The sequence below is a fragment of the Camelina sativa genome, chromosome 9 (assembly GCF_000633955.1).
Source record: "Camelina sativa cultivar DH55 chromosome 9, Cs, whole genome shotgun sequence".
In the NCBI taxonomy this organism is placed as follows: Eukaryota; Viridiplantae; Streptophyta; class Magnoliopsida; order Brassicales; family Brassicaceae; genus Camelina; species Camelina sativa.
Window position 1 is genome coordinate 30157178 of NC_025693.1, and position 20511 is coordinate 30177688.

Sequence of the window (20511 nt, forward strand, 5' to 3'; positions counted from 1 at the left end):
GGCAATTTGAACGAAACTAGATAATCCTCCTTCTGAAGTTTCTGGTGGTTGATTGATAGGTACGCACAAGAAGGCCAACCCCAATGCCAAGACCTACACAGACACCAAGACCAATTCCCACACCAACCCTCACACCAGCATTGAACCACGACATCTCACCATCTTCACCATCTGCATACTCTCTATTCCAATACATGTCGCCGTCTTCTCCTTCATATTCTTGTTTGTAACTTCCATATTCTGTTACCTGCACAGAAAAAAGTCCCATACTTAAATCAATGAATTCAGCAACAGAGAGAGCCATGTATGTAGAACATGTTCGTGTCTGAAAAGAAAATAAAGTAAAAGACATTCATCAAGCTGGTCAAATAAAGAATACAATGGTCAAAATCATTTGTAGAACAAAGGTATTTTTGTTCCAATCTTAAAAACTCTTTCAGATGTATCTCATATGGGTGTCAACACCTGCATAACTTCCAGGTCAAAGTTAACATTGCACTATCGTTAAACACAAGATCTCAATTAACGGTGAGTATGAAGTACTATCTCCAAAAGGTATTAACAATGTCAACTGCAAGAACCTCAAATTAAAACTCCAAGCATAAGTTAATCCTGACTTTGACTCTTGAATAGAGCATGTTTCCCGAATCAGTCTATGCACAAATTAAAGACGATATATTGTGGCATTACATGTGAAAACCACGATATTTCAATCAATGGGTTTAACGAACTAACTGTAGCGGACAAGAGGATAAGAGTTCAGATATTAAGATCACAAGACAAGAGGCAAATGGGGAGAGAGTGTGTGTGAACGAGTGAGATAGAGAGAGAGTGTGTGTGAACGAGTGAGATAGAGAGAGAGAGAGAGAGGGAAAGAACTATCTAATGACTTGTAAAAGGTGGCAGGTCCCATACCTCACATGATCATTTATAACGAAGTTGGTCCACTTCAATATCTAAAGAAATTATCTTCCTAAGAGTACCCAAGAAACATGTCTCAAACTATGAAATCTCAAAACCATGAAAATCTTAAAATGCTTATGATAGATAGCATGACCAAGAAGACTCATATACTAGGCAAAGCATTCAATGTGTTGAAGTTGGACACAAATCAATAGAAAACTATTAGTAAGCATTATAGTAATCTTGAAAGTTACCTGATAATCAAGCTCAGATGAGTTGCCTTTATGAGGCTCACCGGTATCATACTCGGGAATAGAATCTAATGCAGTCACTCTACTGTGCTTCTTTCTGAAACCAAGCTGTAGAGTCTTGGTTAAGATGATGGGTGTTCCTGAGAAGCAACCAGTGACATAGACTTCAATAGTTGGCAACGGAGATGACAAATCCGAACCACCACCAATATGTTTCTCCTTCAAGAAACCAGACCCTGCAGTGATCTCAGCTTCACAGTTCATGTTCCACCGCTTCACGCTATGCTTAGATTCACCAGTGAGACCATTACTACCGGACATCTCAAGCGTTCCAGATAAAACCAGCTCATCTTTATCACAAACTTCAAACTTCACACTACCAGACAACCTGATATTGTCAGTGCTAATAAAAGTAGCTTCTTCAGATTTCTTATCAACACGATCTCTCCTTAGCTGAGAAGAGACTCCTTCAGAGTACATGCTCATCCTAACACCGTTAATCTCCAAGATTGAATCTAGATCCAGTGGGATATGAGTGATGGTGAGAACCTCAGGTGTCGAAGCATCCACCTTAAAATTGCTGATTCTGACGTAAAACACTCTCAAATCAAGCAATGGCGATGATAACGATAACGACGACGATGGTATTCTTGAATTGTGATGGTTATAACTCTGATATCTGACCATCTGATGAGATGCTTCAGAGTTGTTACGTGTCTCATAAGTCTCCACCATGATTTAAAAAAAGAAATCAATCTCTATTTCTCACTGAATCGGAAAACATCTGCATCACAGTCGATTTGGATTTGCTGCAGAAACAAGAATCACAAAAACGAAATCAAATGGGGAAAGAATAATCAAAACTGGAAAAAAGAATCAATCTTTCCAAAAATGGAAGATTTCAAGGTAAACAAGAAGAAGAAGCAAACGAAAGAGAAGAAAGGTAAAAAAAGATTGAAACTTTGTACTCACTTGCCAAAAACAGAGAGAGAGAGAGATATGGTCAAAATAACAAACAGATGCAGGAACAAAATCTCTCTTGAGAAGAAAAAAACATACAAAATGTTCTAATTAGAAAGAAAAAAAAAAAAAAAGTAATCTTTCAATATCACAACAAAGGAACAAGCTTTAAAAGAAACGAAATTAAGTGAAAAAACCTAGAAAAATCGGGAGAAAAGAAAGGAGAGAAAGAGAAAGGCTCACCCAGAAGAAGATGTGTTACCATCCACAAAACTTAACCACACTTAATTTTGCTACCAAAAAAAACTTGTGCTTAATATTAATCTTCCTGTCTGTCTCAAAATTATAATCACGGAGGGGAAATTTTATTAAGAAAATAAAAATAGCAAAAAATTTTGTGGCCAAGTAGGATTTGTGAAGATCCTTCCTCCCCCTAGATCATAGCTTTTCGAGCTCTAGCGCGTGGCGACGTAACCACAAAATAATGTTTCCACCCAAAAGAAAAAAAAAAAAATTATGTCTTTATCGAAAAGAACAAACAGAAGAAATTTTTTTTTTATAATACTGAGAATCAGAGAAAAGAGTGATGGATGGGATTGGGAACTCGATAGATGAGAGAGAGAAAGAGAGAGAGATCCAACGACGGGAAGAGGAGGAAGACGAAGAAGAAGATGAGTCTGACTTTCTCTCGGTCACGTGATCTTATCCCTTTACCACCAAACAAAACCATTCATTCGCTGTTTACGAGACAACAACACCACGTCGGTCGTATTCGTGTAAAAACGACATGCATGTTCGTTTCGGTTGTTTAAAACGGCGATTGTTGGGCCTTTTAAATTTTAGGGCCCGTTTAGCTTTCGTAGTGTATAGTGAACGTCGTGCCGTTTTTTAGGTTAACGTACTCGTGAGTCATACATTAAAATTTTGATTTAAGTTTTATCTCATTCGTTGTATTTACTATAAAGAATGTCACGGTTCGAAACCTCTCACATGATCGATTATAGATATTCAATTACCATCGGATTAAACAAAAACAGATCATCATATATGAATGAATGTGATTATGGGTTTATTGTAAATTAAAGTTTTATTTTATTTTAAAGAACTCAAACCTCACACACAAATTGTAGCTAGCTACCGGGTAGTGTGATAATTAAGGTGGCAACTGGCAAGAATTTTTTGCTAATCACTAGATTTAAAATGTTAATCTTTGGAAGCTTTGGTATTTTTTTTTCTTCATCAGATTATATATACTTGTTTAAAGAGTGTAAAAACAAAGCAAAGAAAATATTTACTTCTATACATACATAATATATATAGAACGTAGACTATATGTACATGAACCCTAATTTCAAGGATATATATGTCATACATGTATTATATTGGTGGATAATATAGAAGAGATAACCAACGGACAAAAATGAAATCTACTTTTTTTTTTAATTTCTTCTGATATTTTTTAGTTTTTTTTTTTAATATCTAAAACACCAAAGAGTGGGCGGCTTTTTGATTTTAAAGAACTGTTGTGTTTTGTTTCTGTCTGTAAAACATAAAAGAAAATTTATTGCTCTTCTTGGAGATATTAAAAAATCTAAACAAGCTGTTCAAGTAAAATATTATTCTGTTCACAAAAAAAAAAAGAAGTGAACTGATGGGGAAGAGAAGGTTTCAGAAAGCAAAGGAACCGTCGTCAGTGACGGTAGCTGAAGCTTCATCCCCCACGGAGTCTCAGACAACAAGGAGACGAAGAGGAAGGCCAAGGAAGAATCTTGAGAACCGGGAAGGTTTCAAGAAGGAAGAATCCGAAGAAGACGAGGATTACGAAGAGTATGAGGACGAAGACGAAGACGAAGAAGCTGAGGTACTTATTAACAGAGAGAAGCAGAAGAAGAAAGTTAGGAGTAGTAGTAGCAGTGCGGAAGAAGAGCAAAAGTTGAAACATGAAGAACTAGAGGAGGAGGAGAAGCCGGAGATGACGACGGTGAAGGTGGTGGTTCCACAGCCGTCTTCTAGACGGTCGAGGAGGAAAAACACCCCGGTTAAGAGTTGGTAAATCTTTTATTACCATTTCAATGGAGTTTTTGTTTTTCAATGTGTTTTTGGATTATTGCTGAGCTATAAATTAATTATAACCCTGGAAGAGATGACGATTGATTTCTAATTTTCTTGGATGCTATTATTCCAAAAACAAGAAGCTAATTTTGTCGATCTGAGTATATTAATCTTGGTACGTCAAGAAGATATAAACTAAAATTAATTGTTTCCATGAGAAAGATGTGTTAGGGTTATTTTTTTATAGTTGTAGTAGGTTTGTGTTTAATTTATTGATTGCGTCGTTGATGGATGGCTACGTCCCTTTCGAATTTTTATATGATAAATGATAAAAGGTAACCAACGCACATGGTGAACGGATAAGTTAAGAAACTAATGGATATTGCATTGCTAGCGAGAAGAACCTGTCTATTATTTAAATCGCAACGCAAGCTACGTTTTTGACCAAACATATGTTATTGGTCCATTTAAATCATCCAACTAAATTAATCGTCTAGAGCAGAGGTGAGAAAGAGACTTGACGTGGCCACGTTGATAGTAGTAAACTAACTATTTTGTACACAAGACAATTATTGGGTCCGGCACAAGGCTTTACGAGCGAAATCATCTTTCAAAAATTTCCCAAAACATTGAAACCTTATCAGATTACAAAATAACAAAACATTGTTTGATATGATTTCAAAAAGTTTAACGTTTTTCCACGAGTTAACACCGTTAGATGACACCAAAAAAACAAAAAGCTTTAGACCTAGCAAAATAGCTTTTAGCTTGCTCCTGTCTTAAAGCTAAGATCGCCTGTGGTTTAGTATGATGGCGACAAAAACAAAAAAGCAAAATAGCTCAGCTTTACTAAAAGTCTTAAGCTAAAACCGCCTGTGCCTGTGGTTTAGGATGGTGATGCCTTTCCTTCTTGTAACGCAACTGCTCTGGATCAAACCCACCTTCCTCTGCTCCATAAACCGCCCATGATGGTGTTTCAGCCATATAGTCTGTACTGGTGAACGGTTCTCCAGAAGCCACCTAAGCGAATTCATTCAATAGTGTTCGTTATATAGCATTCCAATTACAAGATGATCATATTTCGGGTTTGTTAACTAACCAGATCGTGGAACTTTTCATAGTCAATCCAAGTGAACCACTTTCCATTCAATTTGAACTTTTCAGTCCTCCCTAGAAGAACACAGCAAGAATGGGCGTGTTCGCAAGCAACCTCGTACTCCCCTTTGCTCTTCACAGACAGAGCTTCTGAGAATGCTTTAACATCTGCGTGCCATGGTACATTCTCCATTGTCAACTTTGATGTTGCAGATCTGGTTTTGTTTTCAGAAGATTAACATAAGTATGATATGTGTGTAACATGAGAGTAAGGGAGATGATAACAAGTAGAACACACTCACGTTCCACAATATGTGACGCCTTTGATCTCAATGAAATCAGGTTTCCCAATGCTGAAAAGGTTAAAATAAGCATCTAGCTCCTCTGTGTTCCATCCTTTGACAAGTGTTAAACGGTAGACAGTTCGCTGCTGCTTTTCCTGGAGAGCTTTCAAGGAGTCCTGGAAAACAATTGATGCAGAGATTATATACCTTTACCTTAATTCACATCTGATTTGAAAGGTTCATTAAAGGAGGCTATTAAAAATACTCACAATAAACCGTTCCCAGAAGTCTGCAAAGAGAGGCCTGTCAATAGCTTTCAAGCTCTCTTTGGTGGCAGCATCTACACTTACGTACAACTGTACATGTCAAAGATAATGAGTTAGGCAATTTGGTTCAGTTAAGTGCATGAATGGCTCTTAAAGCTGGAAATGAATGTACAAAACAGACATCACATACCTGCGTGATAGGCTTCATCATCAAAATCTTTTCAGGGAACTGTGCATTAGTAACCAAAAAAGTAGAAATGCGCCTTCCATGTAGCTCATCTACAAGGGCATTGATCTCCGGATACATAATGGGCTCACCAACAAGTGATAACGCACAATGTCTTGGGTTTAGACCCTCTTCCAATTTCTCTGGAGTTACACCTAAAGAACATAGCCAGACGATAAACATCAGCATCTAACATTCAAAATAAATAGTGCAAACAAATGATCAAATAAAAAAAACACCCAGAGCACATCTAACTTCCAAAAGGTATCCTAAGCTCAATACTAAATCTGCCTAGCAAGCTTTTGGGATCATAGGTAATAAAGGTCAAAATATTGAGAGATATAAACTAACCTGGAACTCCTTTCATTTGCTTAATCATCTTTGTATGAAGATCTAGAGCACCTTTCACAATCACTGAAGGCTCATCCATCTTCCACTGCCAGCTCTTCCCCACAGGATTAGTGTGATGCCTCCAACAAAAGACACATTTGTTTGCACAAGCCAAACTAGGTGTTGTCTCCATGCACCTAGCTTATTCAAAACGAATATTCTATCATAAGAATCACGACCTACATCCATACAACTAGGGGGAAAAATAGCAGAAGTTTCAATTAAACCTGTGACTCTCAATGCCATAAAAGGAGTGCTTGTAGCAACCTCCCCTGCCTCTAAGTTGTGACTTGGTCCATCTACATATTTTAACCCCGCTATGCGAACCGATGATTTTATAGCCCTGCAAGTGTAAAAACCATGTTCATTCGAGTAAATGCGAGAAAATGTAAACACTGCTTCAAAGCTCAAACACCACAAACCCTAATACCTGTTTCGTTAAGCTTGCTCTAATCACAGGGGTCACCATTTCTTTCTTTCCATCAACTTTAGCCACTTTAACTAAGCCATTTCTCTTTGAAGGAGCTTTTCCAGCAATATCTTCAAGATCAACAAGACCTCCGTCATCACCATCATCGTCTTCCTCATCTGTTGACTCGTAGTACTCAAGATCATTCTCAACAGCATCAATCTGCTGCGACACCCCATTTGTTTCTTGAGCAGAACCTCCTTTCAGAACCCTGATAACTCCATCACACCATTCTTGAAATGATTTGTCTAATTCTCCGTCATCAACGTCACCTTCTCCCACCGGAATCATCTCGAGTCCACCCAAACCTGTCATCCGACTCGACAATTCCTTGGCCACAGCGTTATAAGATTCACCATACGCACGGCTCCCGACACCGAATACGCCGAATTTGCAATCGGAGAGGAGAAGCGAGCCAACTCTGAAGTCCTCGGCGCTCTCACCAAGCCAGTTCACGAGAAACTCTCCGTTCTTAGGCGGCTTACCACCGTCCCAAGTCGACGCGATGAATAAAACTAGGGTTTCTTTGGGGAGATCTTCAGGCTCGTAGCTCCGTGGATCGATGAGATCAAATGCTATGTCATTAGATGCGCAGAGCTCGTGAAGCCGCTGAGCTAACGCTTTAGCTGTACCAGTTTGGGAGATGAAGAAGATCTTTCCTCTGCTGGGTTTCGAAGTAGTAGAGCTAGGGTTTAAGGAGAGGTTTTTCAGACGCTTCAAGCGGCGATATTTGTGGATACAGTAAAAAGTCGTCGCTGAGAGTAGAGCAACAAAAGCTAGCCGAGCACGCAAGGACGAAGTCGCAGACATGACTGACGACTATTACGGCGGCGCGTAGTGTTCACGCGAACTAAGATCGGTTGATGTGAGAGAGAAAGAGCTGTGAAATGGGGAAGACGGAAAAGAGAGCACTAGAAGTCTGAGGTTTAATAACTGGGCTTGACTTTTAAGCCCATTAAAATTAGGTTAAAAAGCCCATGAAAATAAAAAAGCCCTAAACAGCTACAACCACACGCATTTATTAATAAGCCACCGCCACGTGGCAATCTTCTTTGGGAATCTCTTCTTCTTCTTCGGCAACGCCTCGTTTCCCTCCCTAGGTCCGGCGAGTGAGAGAGAGAGAGAGTGAGGAGAAGAGTTCTAAATAAAAAGTAAATGCAATTAAAACGGAGGGAATATTCGCCGGCGAATTTCCGGTAAATGTCGGAGTGGTGTTTAAGTTGGAATCCAACTTTATCGACGGCATTCCCAAGTAGTGGTTGTTTTCCAGGTGTACCTATTATTCGTTCTCCAGAATTCGATTCTCAATGCCTCCTCCTATTTAATAGCTTAACCAGCACAACCACCATGCGTCTCTCCAAACGCCAACTCTCTCTTCCTCTTTCTCTCTGTATCTCTACCTTATCTCCTCGCTTCCGTTTCCATCATTTCCCCGCAAAATTCCCTACTCGAAGAGAATCTCTCCACACCACCACTGGTTCGTCTTCCTCCTTTTTGTTTGTTTGTTTGTTTGTTTGTTCATCATCTGTGGTCCATTGATGTAAACCGTTTCGTGTACGTTTGTGTTTTCTTTGTTTTCGTGGTAGGCTAACCGTCTTAATCGCATGTGTAATGACGTCGCTATGACTGATTTCACTATCTTGCAATGAATTTTAGTGTAGCCGAAAGAAACACTTCTATTTTCGTTTTGTAGATTCTTCCACTTGGTTGGTTAACTTAGTTTTGTTCCATATAGCTGATTCTGGTAGTAGCTTAGTTTTTGGGAAATTCAGAGTTTGTTTATTAGTGAAAGAATCGTAGATCGGCAAGTAAGGTGTGCTAGTAATTAGTAGGGTATCTTTAATCGTGGAAGTTGCAATTTCTAGGTCTTGCCTGGAGCATACCTTGGGAAGAAACTTTAGGATCAGGATTTTAACGTGGTGCACTGCTTTGGTCTTTTGATCGAGGTAAGAAGAAGATATGTTTAGGTTTTCTTGTATATATATTCTTAGGGGGTTTGTTTTTTCTGTTGGTGAGCTAGTGGGATCATTCATGCTGATCAGCTTTAAGGGTTGTATGACTCGTGTTGACTAATTCCAAATCACTTATCCACTCGTAGAAAAACGTGTCGTCATCTTCTTCTGTGTATATCTATTTTTAGCCTTGGTGGATTCTCCTGACTAACCAGTTGCTTCTTCCGGGATGTGATTTTAAATATTCTTATGATCTATTTGCTGGATATTGCTTGTACAATTCTCTACGCTAATTGTACTTTGTGTTGCGTACATGCTATCTATATAATCCATCATTTGAAAAAACGAAAAAAATGATGTTTACTTTACTTGATAACCTCTCAGGGACAAGCCAGCTGTGTTTTAACAGTTCGATGGAAGAACAGAAACCGAGTGCTCTTAGTGACAATGTGTTGCAGTCTCACACTGTGGGTTCCAGGGATGGATGTGACGTTCCTCATAAATGGTCCTCCCCGGGAGGAGGAAACAAAATCGATATAAGCAAACAAATTTTCTGCAACAGATCGTTGAATATGAGAAACATCATTGCCGTAGGCTTTGATATGGACTATACTCTTGCCCAATACAAGTCTGAAACCTTTGAGTCTCTTGCTTATGATGGAACCGTCAGGAAATTGGTATATGATTTGGGGTATCCAAATGAGGTTAGTATACCACTTTCTTGTTTTAAAGTTGTGACCAGCAGAAAAGTTTGGCTAATAGTGTTATACTTGGTGTGGTAAATAAATCCAGCTGCTAGAGTGGACATTTGATTGGAATTACATGGTTAGAGGCTTGGTGCTAGACAAAAAGAGGGGAAACATCTTAAAGGTGATTGATTACCTTGTATCCGACTCTCATAATTATTGTTGCATCTTTCTAATTGACTGTTGATCATGCAGATGGACCGCCATAAATATGTGAAAGTAGCTTACCATGGGTTTAGGGAGCTCTCTAAGGATGCCAAAGTTGACATCTACGGAAGTAGCCTAGTACGAGATTCTTTTGATGAACCCGACTACGCTCTCATAGATACTCTCTTTTCATTGGCCGAAGCCTATCTGTTTGCGCAACTCGTTGATTTTAAAGATTATAACCCAGAAAAAATTCCCAAGGACGTGGAGTAAGACAGCTTCCCATATTTTATTACATTTTTCAGATTCTTCAATAGCCTTTAGGACAGTTTATGTTTTGCTAATGGTTATAGTTCTGTTAACTGAGACTCTGTAACTTGTACTTGGTATGAATTGTCTCCTTTAACTTTTGTGCTTATGGTTGAGAATCTCCTGATATTATATTTGTTTGTATTTTTCGCGGATTTATTTTCTCCTCCAATGATATTCTTTTAGTTATGCTCGGATGTATAAAGATGTTCGTGCTGCTGTTGATTTATGCCACCGTGATGGAACTTTAAAGCAGATGGTAGCAAAAGAACCTAACAGGTAAGGCTGATGGTATGTCCATCACTGTCTTTTGTAAGTTGGATGAGCACGACTGCCATTTCTCTTCGTTGGAAATTTATTTTCTCGTTTTCCATGATATTTTCCTTAACGTGCTAATTTTTCAGATACATTAATGAGGATACCACGATAGTACCCCTAATGAAAATGATTCGAGATTCTGGACGTTCTACATTCTTGGTGACCAATAGGTAATGCTGACAATATTCTACAAACTTCAAAGTTTCCCCCTTCAGTTATTTTATGCAGATATTGCTTTTGTAGCTGTTCAGGTAGATTCAGATTTAAGAATTCTAAGTAAGTATGACTTAATTAATTTCAACCATTTTGTAACCTGTTCCCCACTCTTGTACTTGAAATATGGAACTAAGGTAGATACGAAAAAACATTATTGAATATCCTGTTGTTGAGAAATAAACGTTAACATTGGTGATTTGTTCCCACCTGTTCCTATATGATCAATTTACTTTCATATTGCTGAGAGAAAAAATTTCAAATAACATTCTTGCAGTTTGTGGGACTACACAAATATTGTGATGAATTTTCTCTGTGGAGGGCGCACGGTACATGGTCCTCATACTTGCAACTTTGATTGGCTCCAGTATTTTGATGTTGTGATCACTGGCAGGTCTTTTTCGTTACCAAGTCTCTTAACCTAATGCTTTAAACAAAATATTTGTGATCATAATCGTTGTTGTGGTTAGGAATTGGTTGATGTATTTTGTTACTGGAGATATTTTTATCTCATTTCATTTGTTTGCTATCTGAATTCTCAATTGGATACCTTTTCGTGAAGTGCAAAACCGGGTTTCTTCCATGAAGAGAGCCGTGCTAACCTTTTTGAGGTGGAACCTCATTCTGGAATGCTTATTGATACTGATAATGGAACACCTATGGCTCAGGTTTGATTTAATGAATTGTGATAGTCATTCAGTCTTTCACATGCTCAGCTTATTAAAATGATCCTTCTGAATCTGTTGAAAGGTGGGAGATCCTTCACCAAAAATTTTACTGAAGAGTAAAGATAAAGGTTGTCGAGTTTTCCAAGGTGGAAATGTTGGGCATCTTCACAGTTTGCTCTCCATTGAGTCAAGTTCACAGGTTGTGCGCACTAACTACTTCTCAAAGAAACTTTTGCTTGCTCTTGATTAGAAGTATCAGTGTATTATGAAAGGACAGATCTTAGAACCTATAGTAATGTATGACTGAATGTACTGTGTCATGCATCATTTGTCACTTATCCAGCTATTCCATTTGTTAGGTACTTTATGTTGGTGATCATATATACGGTGATATCCTGCGCAGCAAAAAAGTACTTGGTAAGGTTTTCTTGTCCAGTTATAGACATTTCTTATGTTTTGTTTTGTGAAGTAACTTGAACAAATCTTTCATGGGTTTAACTGAACTATGTATGATGTTGTAATTGAACTTAGTATGAAAATAGCTTTTAGAAGAAACTGTTAAAAAGTGCACTTTGTTTGCGCCAGTTTCTTGCATCTTGATCTTTTTCATTTCTTCAGGCTGGAGAACTATGCTTGTAGTTCCAGAACTAGAAAAGGAGGTTGAACTTTTATGGGAACTGAGGAATATGCGAAAGGTGATTGAATACTCTCTTAGTCTCTTTATATCTGTTATTATTCTAAGAGGTCTATCAATTTCTGAAAAAATCAATGTTGTAGGAGTCTATTTTTGTTAAACTGAATGATCAATTCATATATGAAATACCAAGGTCTTCCATGTTTGTGTTTCTTTGCGTCAACGCTGGTATATTCCAGTTTCATGTAAGCATCATTGGTTTGGGTTCAATGTTGTGTCATAAGACTGAATATTATCTGCTTCATGCATTTTTGAAGTTCCATTGACATCTGTAATTCTGTATGTGGGAAAAGTCTCCGGATTTTCCTTGACCAAATTTGATCAAAAACTGCTAATGATCCTAATATTTGTCAGTATACATTAAGCTTTCAATTCAGTATGTTTTATTTGGTATCGCTCACTTTAATTCTTAATCTTAATATTTTGGTGTGCAGGAACTTATTTTGATGAGAAATGAGCGTGATTCAGTTGAAGACAAAATTCATTACTTGAATTGGTCCCTAAAGTGAGTGCTCTTTAAATTAGGTTTTGGTCCAAAGAAAGCTGTGTTACATACATAGATTATAATTCTTAATTGTTAAAGTCCTTATACACAAAACTTGTTTTGCGTAACCAATTCTATCAATTCTATCATTCAGGTGTGACGACGATATCAATGAGAATGATAAGCAGGAAATGTTATCAGCCCTCAAGGAGTTGGAGGTAAGATAGAATTTGTATAATTCCCGGATCTCCAACAGTTGGATGAGTGATTCTAAGTCCACAAACATGTTTTTGGAATTCAACAGTCTAAAAGAGATCAAGTACGACTGAGTCATCAACAAGCTCAAAGAGACTCTCACCAAAAGGTAAATGTAGCCTCATTAATCCGACTGTGTATTGGTGTAACTGCTTGTTTCAGTTACACAATCTGTTACGACTTCTCATGTTAGTATGGGTCTTGGAAATTGCAGTTTCACAAGGTCTGGGGGCAACTGATGAAAACCGGCTACCAGAGTTCTCGATTTGCTCATCAGGTAAATAAGGTTTTATAAATTGCTTTCTTATGTGGCAGTTTGTGTTTTGCATTTGTGAGGGATTGATTTTCCAAACCACATTCTCTTCGAATCAGGTGGAGAGATTCGCATGCCTGTACACAAGCCAAGTCTCAAACCTGCGCTTGTACTCGCCAGACAAGTATTACAGACCCAGTGAAGACTTCATGTCCCATGAATTTCACATTCTTCCTCTGTGATTCATCCCAATGCCCTCTATAGCAGTGAGAGTAAACCAAGTTTGTGAATCTAAGGACATGTTTTCTATTGGAGATAAAACTCTTTTGGAGTTTTGTATTGAATGGTCGGATATTTCTTAGTGGCATTTTAGTGTTTACCAAACTTCCTATTGATCATAAATGGACCAAATCTCTGGCTAGCAATTTCGCTTTTTTACTGCTCTAGTCTTAAATTTTTAGTAATTGATTTCATTCAATTATTTGTTTCGTTCAGTAAGTAGTCACTACTCACTAGTCAGTACTCTATTTTTATCAGTTTGACAATTTTTTCCCTTGAAATCTAAGAATAGTGTAACTTTATCTTACAACTTCGGAAGAAGTCATGTTTAGGGGGTGAAGGTAAAAAAGAAGAAGTAATGTTAGTGGTACCAATTCAGATGCTTTTGGGTACAAAAGTTGTAAACAGTACAGTTTTAATGTATCATCTTACTCTGCTGTTAAGTAGAATTTCCAGATCATCCATCATCCACTGATTAGAAAAACCTTGGGAACTTTTTTTTTTTGGCAATGTTGATATTCAGAATTCTCTCTGATGGCAGAATCTCTACTCTATGAGGAGAGTTCAACAAAATTACAAATACTTGAAGGTGTGTTGATATACATGTGATAGAAGGTAATGTGGATTATTGACACACAACAAACAAACAAATCTTAGAAACGTCCTCAGCCCGATAAATACAGCTGGAGAATCTCGACATTTTCTTTGTTTCTTGTTCTTGACCAAAGTAGAGAAGGAGAGAGGGAGACAAAGAATAACTTGTTTGAATTTGCCTATCTGAACAAGGCTTGAAGTTCTTCAAGCGTTTTGCCTTTGGTCTCCGGAACCCATAGAGTCACAAACACCACTGTGAATGCACAAACCAACCCGTAAAGAGTGAAAGTTCCTGTCCAAAATTAACCGAAAAATATATCAAAAATGCTCTATTGTCCCTAATCATATGAGAGAGAGAAAAGGGTGGAGGGAGAAACCTCCACTGCTCCAGGCTAAGAGCAAGTTTGCCGTCATGGTAATCAACCAAGAAAAGAACCAATTCGCTAGAGTTGCAATACTTCCAGCTAAACCCTTTATGTTTACAGGAAGGATCTGTTTATCAAACAACAAACAAAGCCAGCAGCAGGTAAGAGTTTAGTAACTTTTTCACTTTTCGGTTTTGACAACACTTAGTCCAACTTTCTAACCAACTCGGTACCTCAGACATAATAAGCCACGGAATTGGTCCCATTCCCAATGAGAAAGCAACAACCATTGCCTGTAATGATCAGCAGAGTTAAGGTGCAAATAATCGCTTATTGCATCAGAAACGTTTCACTATATATCAAGTAACAAACTAACTTACCACCACTCCAACTACTGACAAGATGCTCAGCCAACTGTACATGTCTGAATCAGGAGACACAAATTCCTAAAACAAGAGATGTAAAACTTCAAAATTCGAACTTCGGGTTTGTTGCAGGATATGAAATGATGTTTACGAAAGTTAATGACTTAAAAAGGTACCTTTGCGTAGAAAGCAGCTGCAACAATTGCAAGGCTAATCGTCATCCCAATCGATGAGATCTAGAAAACATTTTCCATTTGAATTAGTTCATCACTTAATCTTGGATATGGCTTAAAAATGTTCTCTAGAGAGATATGAAACTAATGAATTAGTACTCACGGTAAGCAGAAGCCGACGACCTGCTTTGTCCACCAACCATGTTGATATTGCAGTCGCCACTACCTGGATAGCACCGACCCCAAATGTTGCTGCATTACTCGATGTAACTCCTGAAATGAAAACACAAAAAATGTAAAACTAAGTAATAATATGATTTGAGAAGCATAAGGTGTTCTTAGAGCACGGCTCTACCTGCAGATTCAAATATTGTACTGGAATAGAATAGGACGCCATTAATTCCACCGAGTTGTTGTAGTACAAGCAACCCTATACCAACCTGTTAAACACACACACACACAAAAATGGAGTTTTAAAATAATGTTTCTTATGGTAGACAAAGTATATTCCAAGGGAAAGATAATTTAATGTTTGTACCAAAAGTGGGAAATAATATCTCCTGCGCTTGAGATCCACAAACCGAACTGTATTTCGCTTTGTAGATGATGCCACAGATCTCTGCAGATTTGGAGAAGAGATTAAAAAATAAGCGTTTGAACATGTACACTTTGAGAGAAAACATTTTCAGTGGTAATATTACCTTGATTTCATTAACCTCAACGGTTATATCAGTCTCGAATCCTCGAAGAACTTGTAATGAAGTTTCAAAATCATCTGTCATACCCATTTTTGCCTACATTTTTAACGAAATAAAGCATCCCATTAAAGTGGTTAAGCCAAAATATGCACTAAAATAGATAAATAAGGCAACATTTGTAAGTCTTACCAGCCAGCGAGGGGATTCAGGGATGAAAAAGAGACCTGGTATCAGTACAGTGCACGGTAATATCCCTACAAAGAAACAAATACAAGCACAAAACTGATTAGAAGAGTACCAATAAATCATAATCAAATCTCAGGCTTCGTATAATGAGAATTACCCAAAACTGCAAGAATTCTCCATGGAACAAAGAGGCCAAGTAAATAGGCCAACATTATTCCAATTGTCACAGATAGCTACAGAAACATCCATTTAATGTTAGCATAAATGAGTCGGTTCATAGATTAGTTAGTCAGCTAAACATGTCAAACCTGGTTAACAGAACCCAACCCTCCTCTCATATTCTGTGGAGCTATCTCAGCGATATATACAGGTACCTGAAAGCACAAAACGAGTTGCGTAAATATACAGGAACGTGTTAATCTATAAGCAAACGACTAGGTGAGTTCAGAATTACAGTGTAAGAGATGATTCCAACGCCAAAGCCTTCTAAAAGTCTTCCCATGTAAAGAAAAGAAGTATCCTACAAAACCAGAATGATGTAGATAGTTAAGGGCAACCAACAAGTTTAAATCGCCACTTGACTTAATGAGAAAGCAGCATACAGAAACTAAAGGACAACAAAAACTCACTTTTGCAAATGATATGCAAAGCCATCCAATAATATTGGGAATTGCAGCAATCATCAGAGACTGTCCAAGAAAGCACAATAAGAGGTTAAGAAAAGCAAGAAAGAAGAGTTTATTAAAATGGATCGAAAACAGAACCATCCAGGAATCAGCAAACAAACTATACCCCTTTTCGTCCAATGTATTCTGCGATCTGACCACTGGCAATTGCACCAACCATAGCACCCACATTGGACAAAGAACCAAACACAGAGTACTAAAACATGGAGCAAGAGATCAAAGTCAAACACAACTCAACAAGCGATGATAAAAACCAGATAGCTCTAGAAAGAGAATGGTCTATTACCTCAGACACCGTTAAACCAAGATCCTTGGTGATTGCAGCTTGAGTTGGAGAAGAATAACCACACTGATCAAAAGGTTAAAAAAACAGAAGAGAGTTAATAAGCAAATCAGAAAATTATCCAATTATAGTCCTCTAATTTGCTCCCAAACACATCATAAATCATCTCGGTTCACCAAATATGAACTTCAAATATCATATTTTCAATCTCCAGATTTCCATACAAATCAAACAAAACCCAAGATCATGAAAAAGTCACACCTTTCTACAAAAAGAAAACAAAAAAAGGAGGTTGGGATATATATTGCTTTTGGCTTACAGTGAATCCAAATTGAATAGGACCAAGAGCAACGATCAAAACACAAGCAAGAACAGAGATAGAGCTGTCACGAATAACTTGAGAGGAACCCATCATACTAGATTGTCTCGAACCCATCCTGTTCCAGCTTCCTGTGTGTATGAACGGCCGCCGCAGATCATTCCTACCCTCTTCCGTATCATCCCTGAAACTCATCTTTTTTTGATTCTCTGTTCTACAACTCCCACCCAAATCCCCCTAATCTATCAAAATCTTTCTTATATCTCAAAAAAGCTTCAAGCTTTTCGTCTCCCCCACCCCTGAAGAGGTCCAATGCAAGATTTTCTAAACCAGAGAGAATGCCAAATAAAAAAGCCGTCTTTGTACTTTCTTTGTCGATTTGGAGGATCTAGGAATTGATGACGAGACTTGGATAAGAACGGATTTAAGAAAACCCAAATTTGTTAAGAGTCTATAAAAGGCTGTAATGTAGTGTTTAATTGCTGGAGGAGAGAACCAGAAAGAAGACTGCTTCAGACAGTTTTTTTTTTTAGATCACAGTTAGCCTTAGGCCTCATCTCATTATTAACCATTTTTAGAAATTTCTTTGGAATGGATTTTATGTGGACTTTTTTTTTTTTACCAACTTTGGATTAATGGATTATTTTCTAAAAATTTTACTTTCTTCCCAACAAAAAAAAATCTAAGTAAATTTATGCATATTGGAGAAATGTGTTGGCAAATAAATACTATAGATAAGAATAAGATTATGCAAATTAAGAAAATGTGTTGGCAAATAATTAGATATGATAAGAAAATATTTTGTGGAAATATTTCTGTAAACACGCCGGCTTAATATTTTAATACTAAGAATACGAAACTTTATTTATTCTCTTGGATAAAGGCGTCCACATCTTACTTACATCATTAACAAATTAATTAAGTATACAAGACCTAGAAGAAAAAGTGATCTTATAATATAATCTTATTGTTTCATGGTACATAACTGATGGATGATGGACTAATGATTTACTTACCATAATCTTGAAAACCCTCATAATTGGATGATGTCCAAAGAGTAAAAAACATCTCAACGTTCCGCCCTTCAAATTTTTCTCAATCCATCCTTTTTTTCTTTCCCTTACGTACTTAAGAAGTAAGAACTTGTTTGTGGTCACTTTGATGATTATCGGCTACCAGCTTTTGTAGATTTTTTTTTTTTTTTTTTTTTTTTTTTTTTTTTTTTTTTTTTTTTTTTTTNTGTAGATCAAAACCTATTTTCACATAAAAAAAGAATCCATTATCGTGACATTTTAAGGGGATTAGATGTCAGACTTTAATTTATAAATATGGTGGTTTGGCCATATTGCGAATTATAGAGCATGATCATAAAGACATGTAAAACTAAACTATTCTTATCAAATTAAAAATCTACGAAGGTGTATATATATACATGCGTTAGTTGTATAGGATATTCATCTCATTTTGATTTATGAGGTGTCTATCGTTGTCATCTATAAAAAACGTGCTGAAAAATCACAAATTTATAATATTAGTGAGACTTGTATGCTATCATTGAATAGTGAATAGTGAATACTGAAGAAAAGTCAACTAAATAGTAAATATTCATAACTTTCGTATTCACTAGTCAATTATACATCAATAATATTTGTACCATTTGCAATATATATATATATATATAAATCACGGTTTACGTAAGATCAATTTATTGACATTGTCTATTAGTCTATATATGATTTGTAGTTTACCTCTCGACAAATATAATACCCTGTCTGTAAAAATGGATTTTGTCAAACATTTGATCAAACATAAGAAAATTAATGAAAACGCAAAACGAGAGGAACGTGAGCGTATCATATTCATATCACACCTAACACGTCTTTGTGGATCTGATATTACTTACTGTCTCGATCGATCCATCACTAATTTTATTTTTCGTTGACCACAACTTTACATATACTAATTGATTAAGCTTTTTTCTTTCCTCCTCATTTCTCGCATGTAAAATACTTACATCGTCATTACTATATAGAACTTGTGACTGGCGAGCTTAGTATGTAAGTAAGCTAGTAGCAGTTGCATGTTGATGAAAATAGCTATTAGAAGAAACTGTTAAAAAAGTGCACTTTGTTCGCGCCAGTTTCTTGCATCTTGATCTTTTTCATTTCTTCAGGATGGAGAACTATGCTTGTAGTTCCAGAACTAGAAAAGGAGGTTGAACTTTTATGGGAACTAAGGAATATGCGAAAGGTGATTGAATACTCTCTTAGTCTCTTTATATCTGTTATTATTCTAAGAGGTCTATCAATTTCTGAAAAAATCAATGTTGTAGGAGTCTCTTTTTGTTAAACTGAATGATCAATTCATATATGAAATACCAAGGTCTTCCATGTTGTGTTCCTTTGGGTCAACATCATCTATCATATTCTGCCGGTATATTCCAGGTTCATGTAAGCATCATTGGTTTGCGTTCAATGTTGTGTCATAGACTGAATATTTTCTGCTTCATGCATATTTGAAGTTCCATTGACATCTGTAATTCTGTATGTGGGGAAAGTCTTCGGATTTTCCTTGACGAAATTGGATCAAAAACTGCTAATGATCCTAATATTTGTCAGTATACATTAAGCTTTCAATTCAGTATGCTTTCTTTGGTCTCGCCCACTTTAATTCTTATTCTTAATATTTTGGTGTGCAGGAACTTATTTTGATGAGAAATGAGCGTGATTCGGTTGAAGACACAATTCATCACTTGAATTGGTCCCTAAAGTGAGTGCTCTTTAAATTAGGTCTTGGTCCAAAGAAAGCCGTGTTACATACATAGATTATAATTCGTAATTGTTAAGTTTATCTGCGTAACCACTTATATCATTCAGGTGTGACGATATTAGCGAGAATGATAAGGAGGAAATGTTATCAGCGCTCAAGGACTTGGAGGTAAGATAGAGATTTTTTGTAAGTTCTGGATCTCCAACAGTTGGATGAGTGATTCTAAGTCCACAAACATGTTTTTTGGAATTCAACAGTCTAAAAGAGATAAAGTATGACTGAGTCATCAACAAGCTCAAAGAGACTCTCACCAAAAGGTAAATGTAGCCTCATTAATCCGAGTGTGTATTGGTGTAACAGCTTGTTTTCAGTTACACAATCTGTTACGACTTCTCATGTTAGTATGGGTCTTGGAAATTGCAGTTTCACAAGGTCTGGGGACAACTGATGAAAACCGGCTACCAGAGTTCTCGATTTGCTCATCAGGTAAATAAGGTTTATAAATTGCTTTCTTATGTGGTGGTTAGTGTTTTGCATTTATGAGGTATTGATTTTCCAAACCACATTCTCTTCGAATCAGGTGGAGAGATTTGCATGCCTGTACACAAGCCAAGTCTCAAACATGCGCTTGTACTCACCAGACAAGTATTACAGACCCAGTGAAGACTTCATGTCCCATGAATTTCACCTTCTTCCTCTCTGATTCATCCCAATGCCGTCTATAGCAATGAAGAGTAAATTCAAGTAATGGTCTGGTTTGGTGCTTATTCTTAGTGTCTATAAACATTCTTAGTTTCTCTTGCCTATTTTCATATCAATTTCACTTGGTACAAGCTTGTGAATCTAAGGACATGTTTTC

At 37.1% G+C, this 20511-nt stretch overlaps 5 protein-coding genes and 1 long non-coding RNA gene across 9 annotated transcripts; 3 read left to right on the plus strand and 3 right to left on the minus strand.

Moving 5' to 3' along the window:
- LOC104713162 (uncharacterized protein At1g01500) lies at positions 1 to 2790 on the minus strand. 2 transcript variants are annotated; one of them, XM_010430222.1, is made up of 3 exons: positions 2358 to 2790; positions 1158 to 1963; positions 1 to 247 (listed from the first exon to the last, which is right to left on the minus strand). In XM_010430222.1, exons 2-3 carry the CDS (start codon positions 1887 to 1889, stop codon positions 17 to 19), a joined length of 963 nt encoding a protein of 320 aa, XP_010428524.1. In that variant the 5' UTR covers positions 1890 to 1963; positions 2358 to 2790; the 3' UTR covers positions 1 to 16. The 2 variants fall into 2 exon arrangements, with proteins under 2 accessions (XP_010428524.1, XP_010428525.1); XM_010430223.2 differs by lacking the exon at positions 2358 to 2790 and adding an exon at positions 2127 to 2322.
- LOC104713163 (uncharacterized protein DDB_G0283697) lies at positions 3687 to 4383 on the plus strand. The gene has a single exon (XM_010430224.1). It carries the CDS (start codon positions 3766 to 3768, stop codon positions 4165 to 4167), a length of 402 nt encoding a protein of 133 aa, XP_010428526.1. The 5' UTR covers positions 3687 to 3765; the 3' UTR covers positions 4168 to 4383.
- On the minus strand, positions 4792 to 7706 carry LOC104713164 (S-adenosyl-L-methionine-dependent tRNA 4-demethylwyosine synthase). The gene is made up of 8 exons (XM_010430225.2): positions 6858 to 7706; positions 6655 to 6770; positions 6389 to 6564; positions 6002 to 6192; positions 5815 to 5901; positions 5564 to 5721; positions 5266 to 5476; positions 4792 to 5186 (listed from the first exon to the last, which is right to left on the minus strand). The coding sequence occupies exons 1-8, from the start codon at positions 7704 to 7706 to the stop codon at positions 5025 to 5027; spliced, it is 1950 nt and encodes a 649-aa protein (XP_010428527.1). The 3' UTR covers positions 4792 to 5024.
- On the plus strand, positions 7929 to 13379 carry LOC104713165 (5'-nucleotidase domain-containing protein 4). Of its 3 annotated transcripts, XM_010430227.2 has the most exons (17): positions 7931 to 8373; positions 8762 to 8842; positions 9233 to 9552; positions 9641 to 9718; positions 9790 to 10010; positions 10237 to 10329; positions 10455 to 10538; positions 10859 to 10975; positions 11144 to 11249; positions 11332 to 11448; positions 11609 to 11666; positions 11868 to 11944; positions 12378 to 12448; positions 12582 to 12645; positions 12732 to 12791; positions 12897 to 12959; positions 13055 to 13177. In XM_010430227.2, the coding sequence occupies exons 3-17, from the start codon at positions 9262 to 9264 to the stop codon at positions 13175 to 13177; spliced, it is 1623 nt and encodes a 540-aa protein (XP_010428529.1). In that variant the 5' UTR covers positions 7931 to 8373; positions 8762 to 8842; positions 9233 to 9261. The 3 variants fall into 3 exon arrangements, with proteins under 3 accessions (XP_010428528.1, XP_010428529.1, XP_019085010.1); XM_010430226.2 differs by lacking the exon at positions 8762 to 8842 and having other exon boundaries at positions 7929 to 8373; positions 13055 to 13379; XM_019229465.1 differs by lacking the exon at positions 7931 to 8373 and having other exon boundaries at positions 8696 to 8842.
- Positions 13733 to 17435, minus strand: LOC104713168 (sugar transporter ERD6-like 6). Its single transcript, XM_010430228.2, has 17 exons — positions 16884 to 17435; positions 16568 to 16630; positions 16388 to 16477; positions 16225 to 16284; positions 16050 to 16115; positions 15904 to 15969; positions 15753 to 15828; positions 15599 to 15663; positions 15413 to 15505; positions 15250 to 15330; positions 15067 to 15151; positions 14875 to 14984; positions 14715 to 14774; positions 14554 to 14619; positions 14407 to 14466; positions 14186 to 14300; positions 13733 to 14100 (listed from the first exon to the last, which is right to left on the minus strand). Exons 1-17 carry the CDS (start codon positions 17076 to 17078, stop codon positions 13988 to 13990), a joined length of 1464 nt encoding a protein of 487 aa, XP_010428530.1. The 5' UTR covers positions 17079 to 17435; the 3' UTR covers positions 13733 to 13987.
- LOC109126253 lies at positions 19930 to 20363 on the plus strand. The gene is made up of 3 exons (XR_002033274.1): positions 19930 to 19969; positions 20076 to 20138; positions 20233 to 20363. It is a non-coding gene; the product is annotated as an uncharacterized LOC109126253 (long non-coding RNA).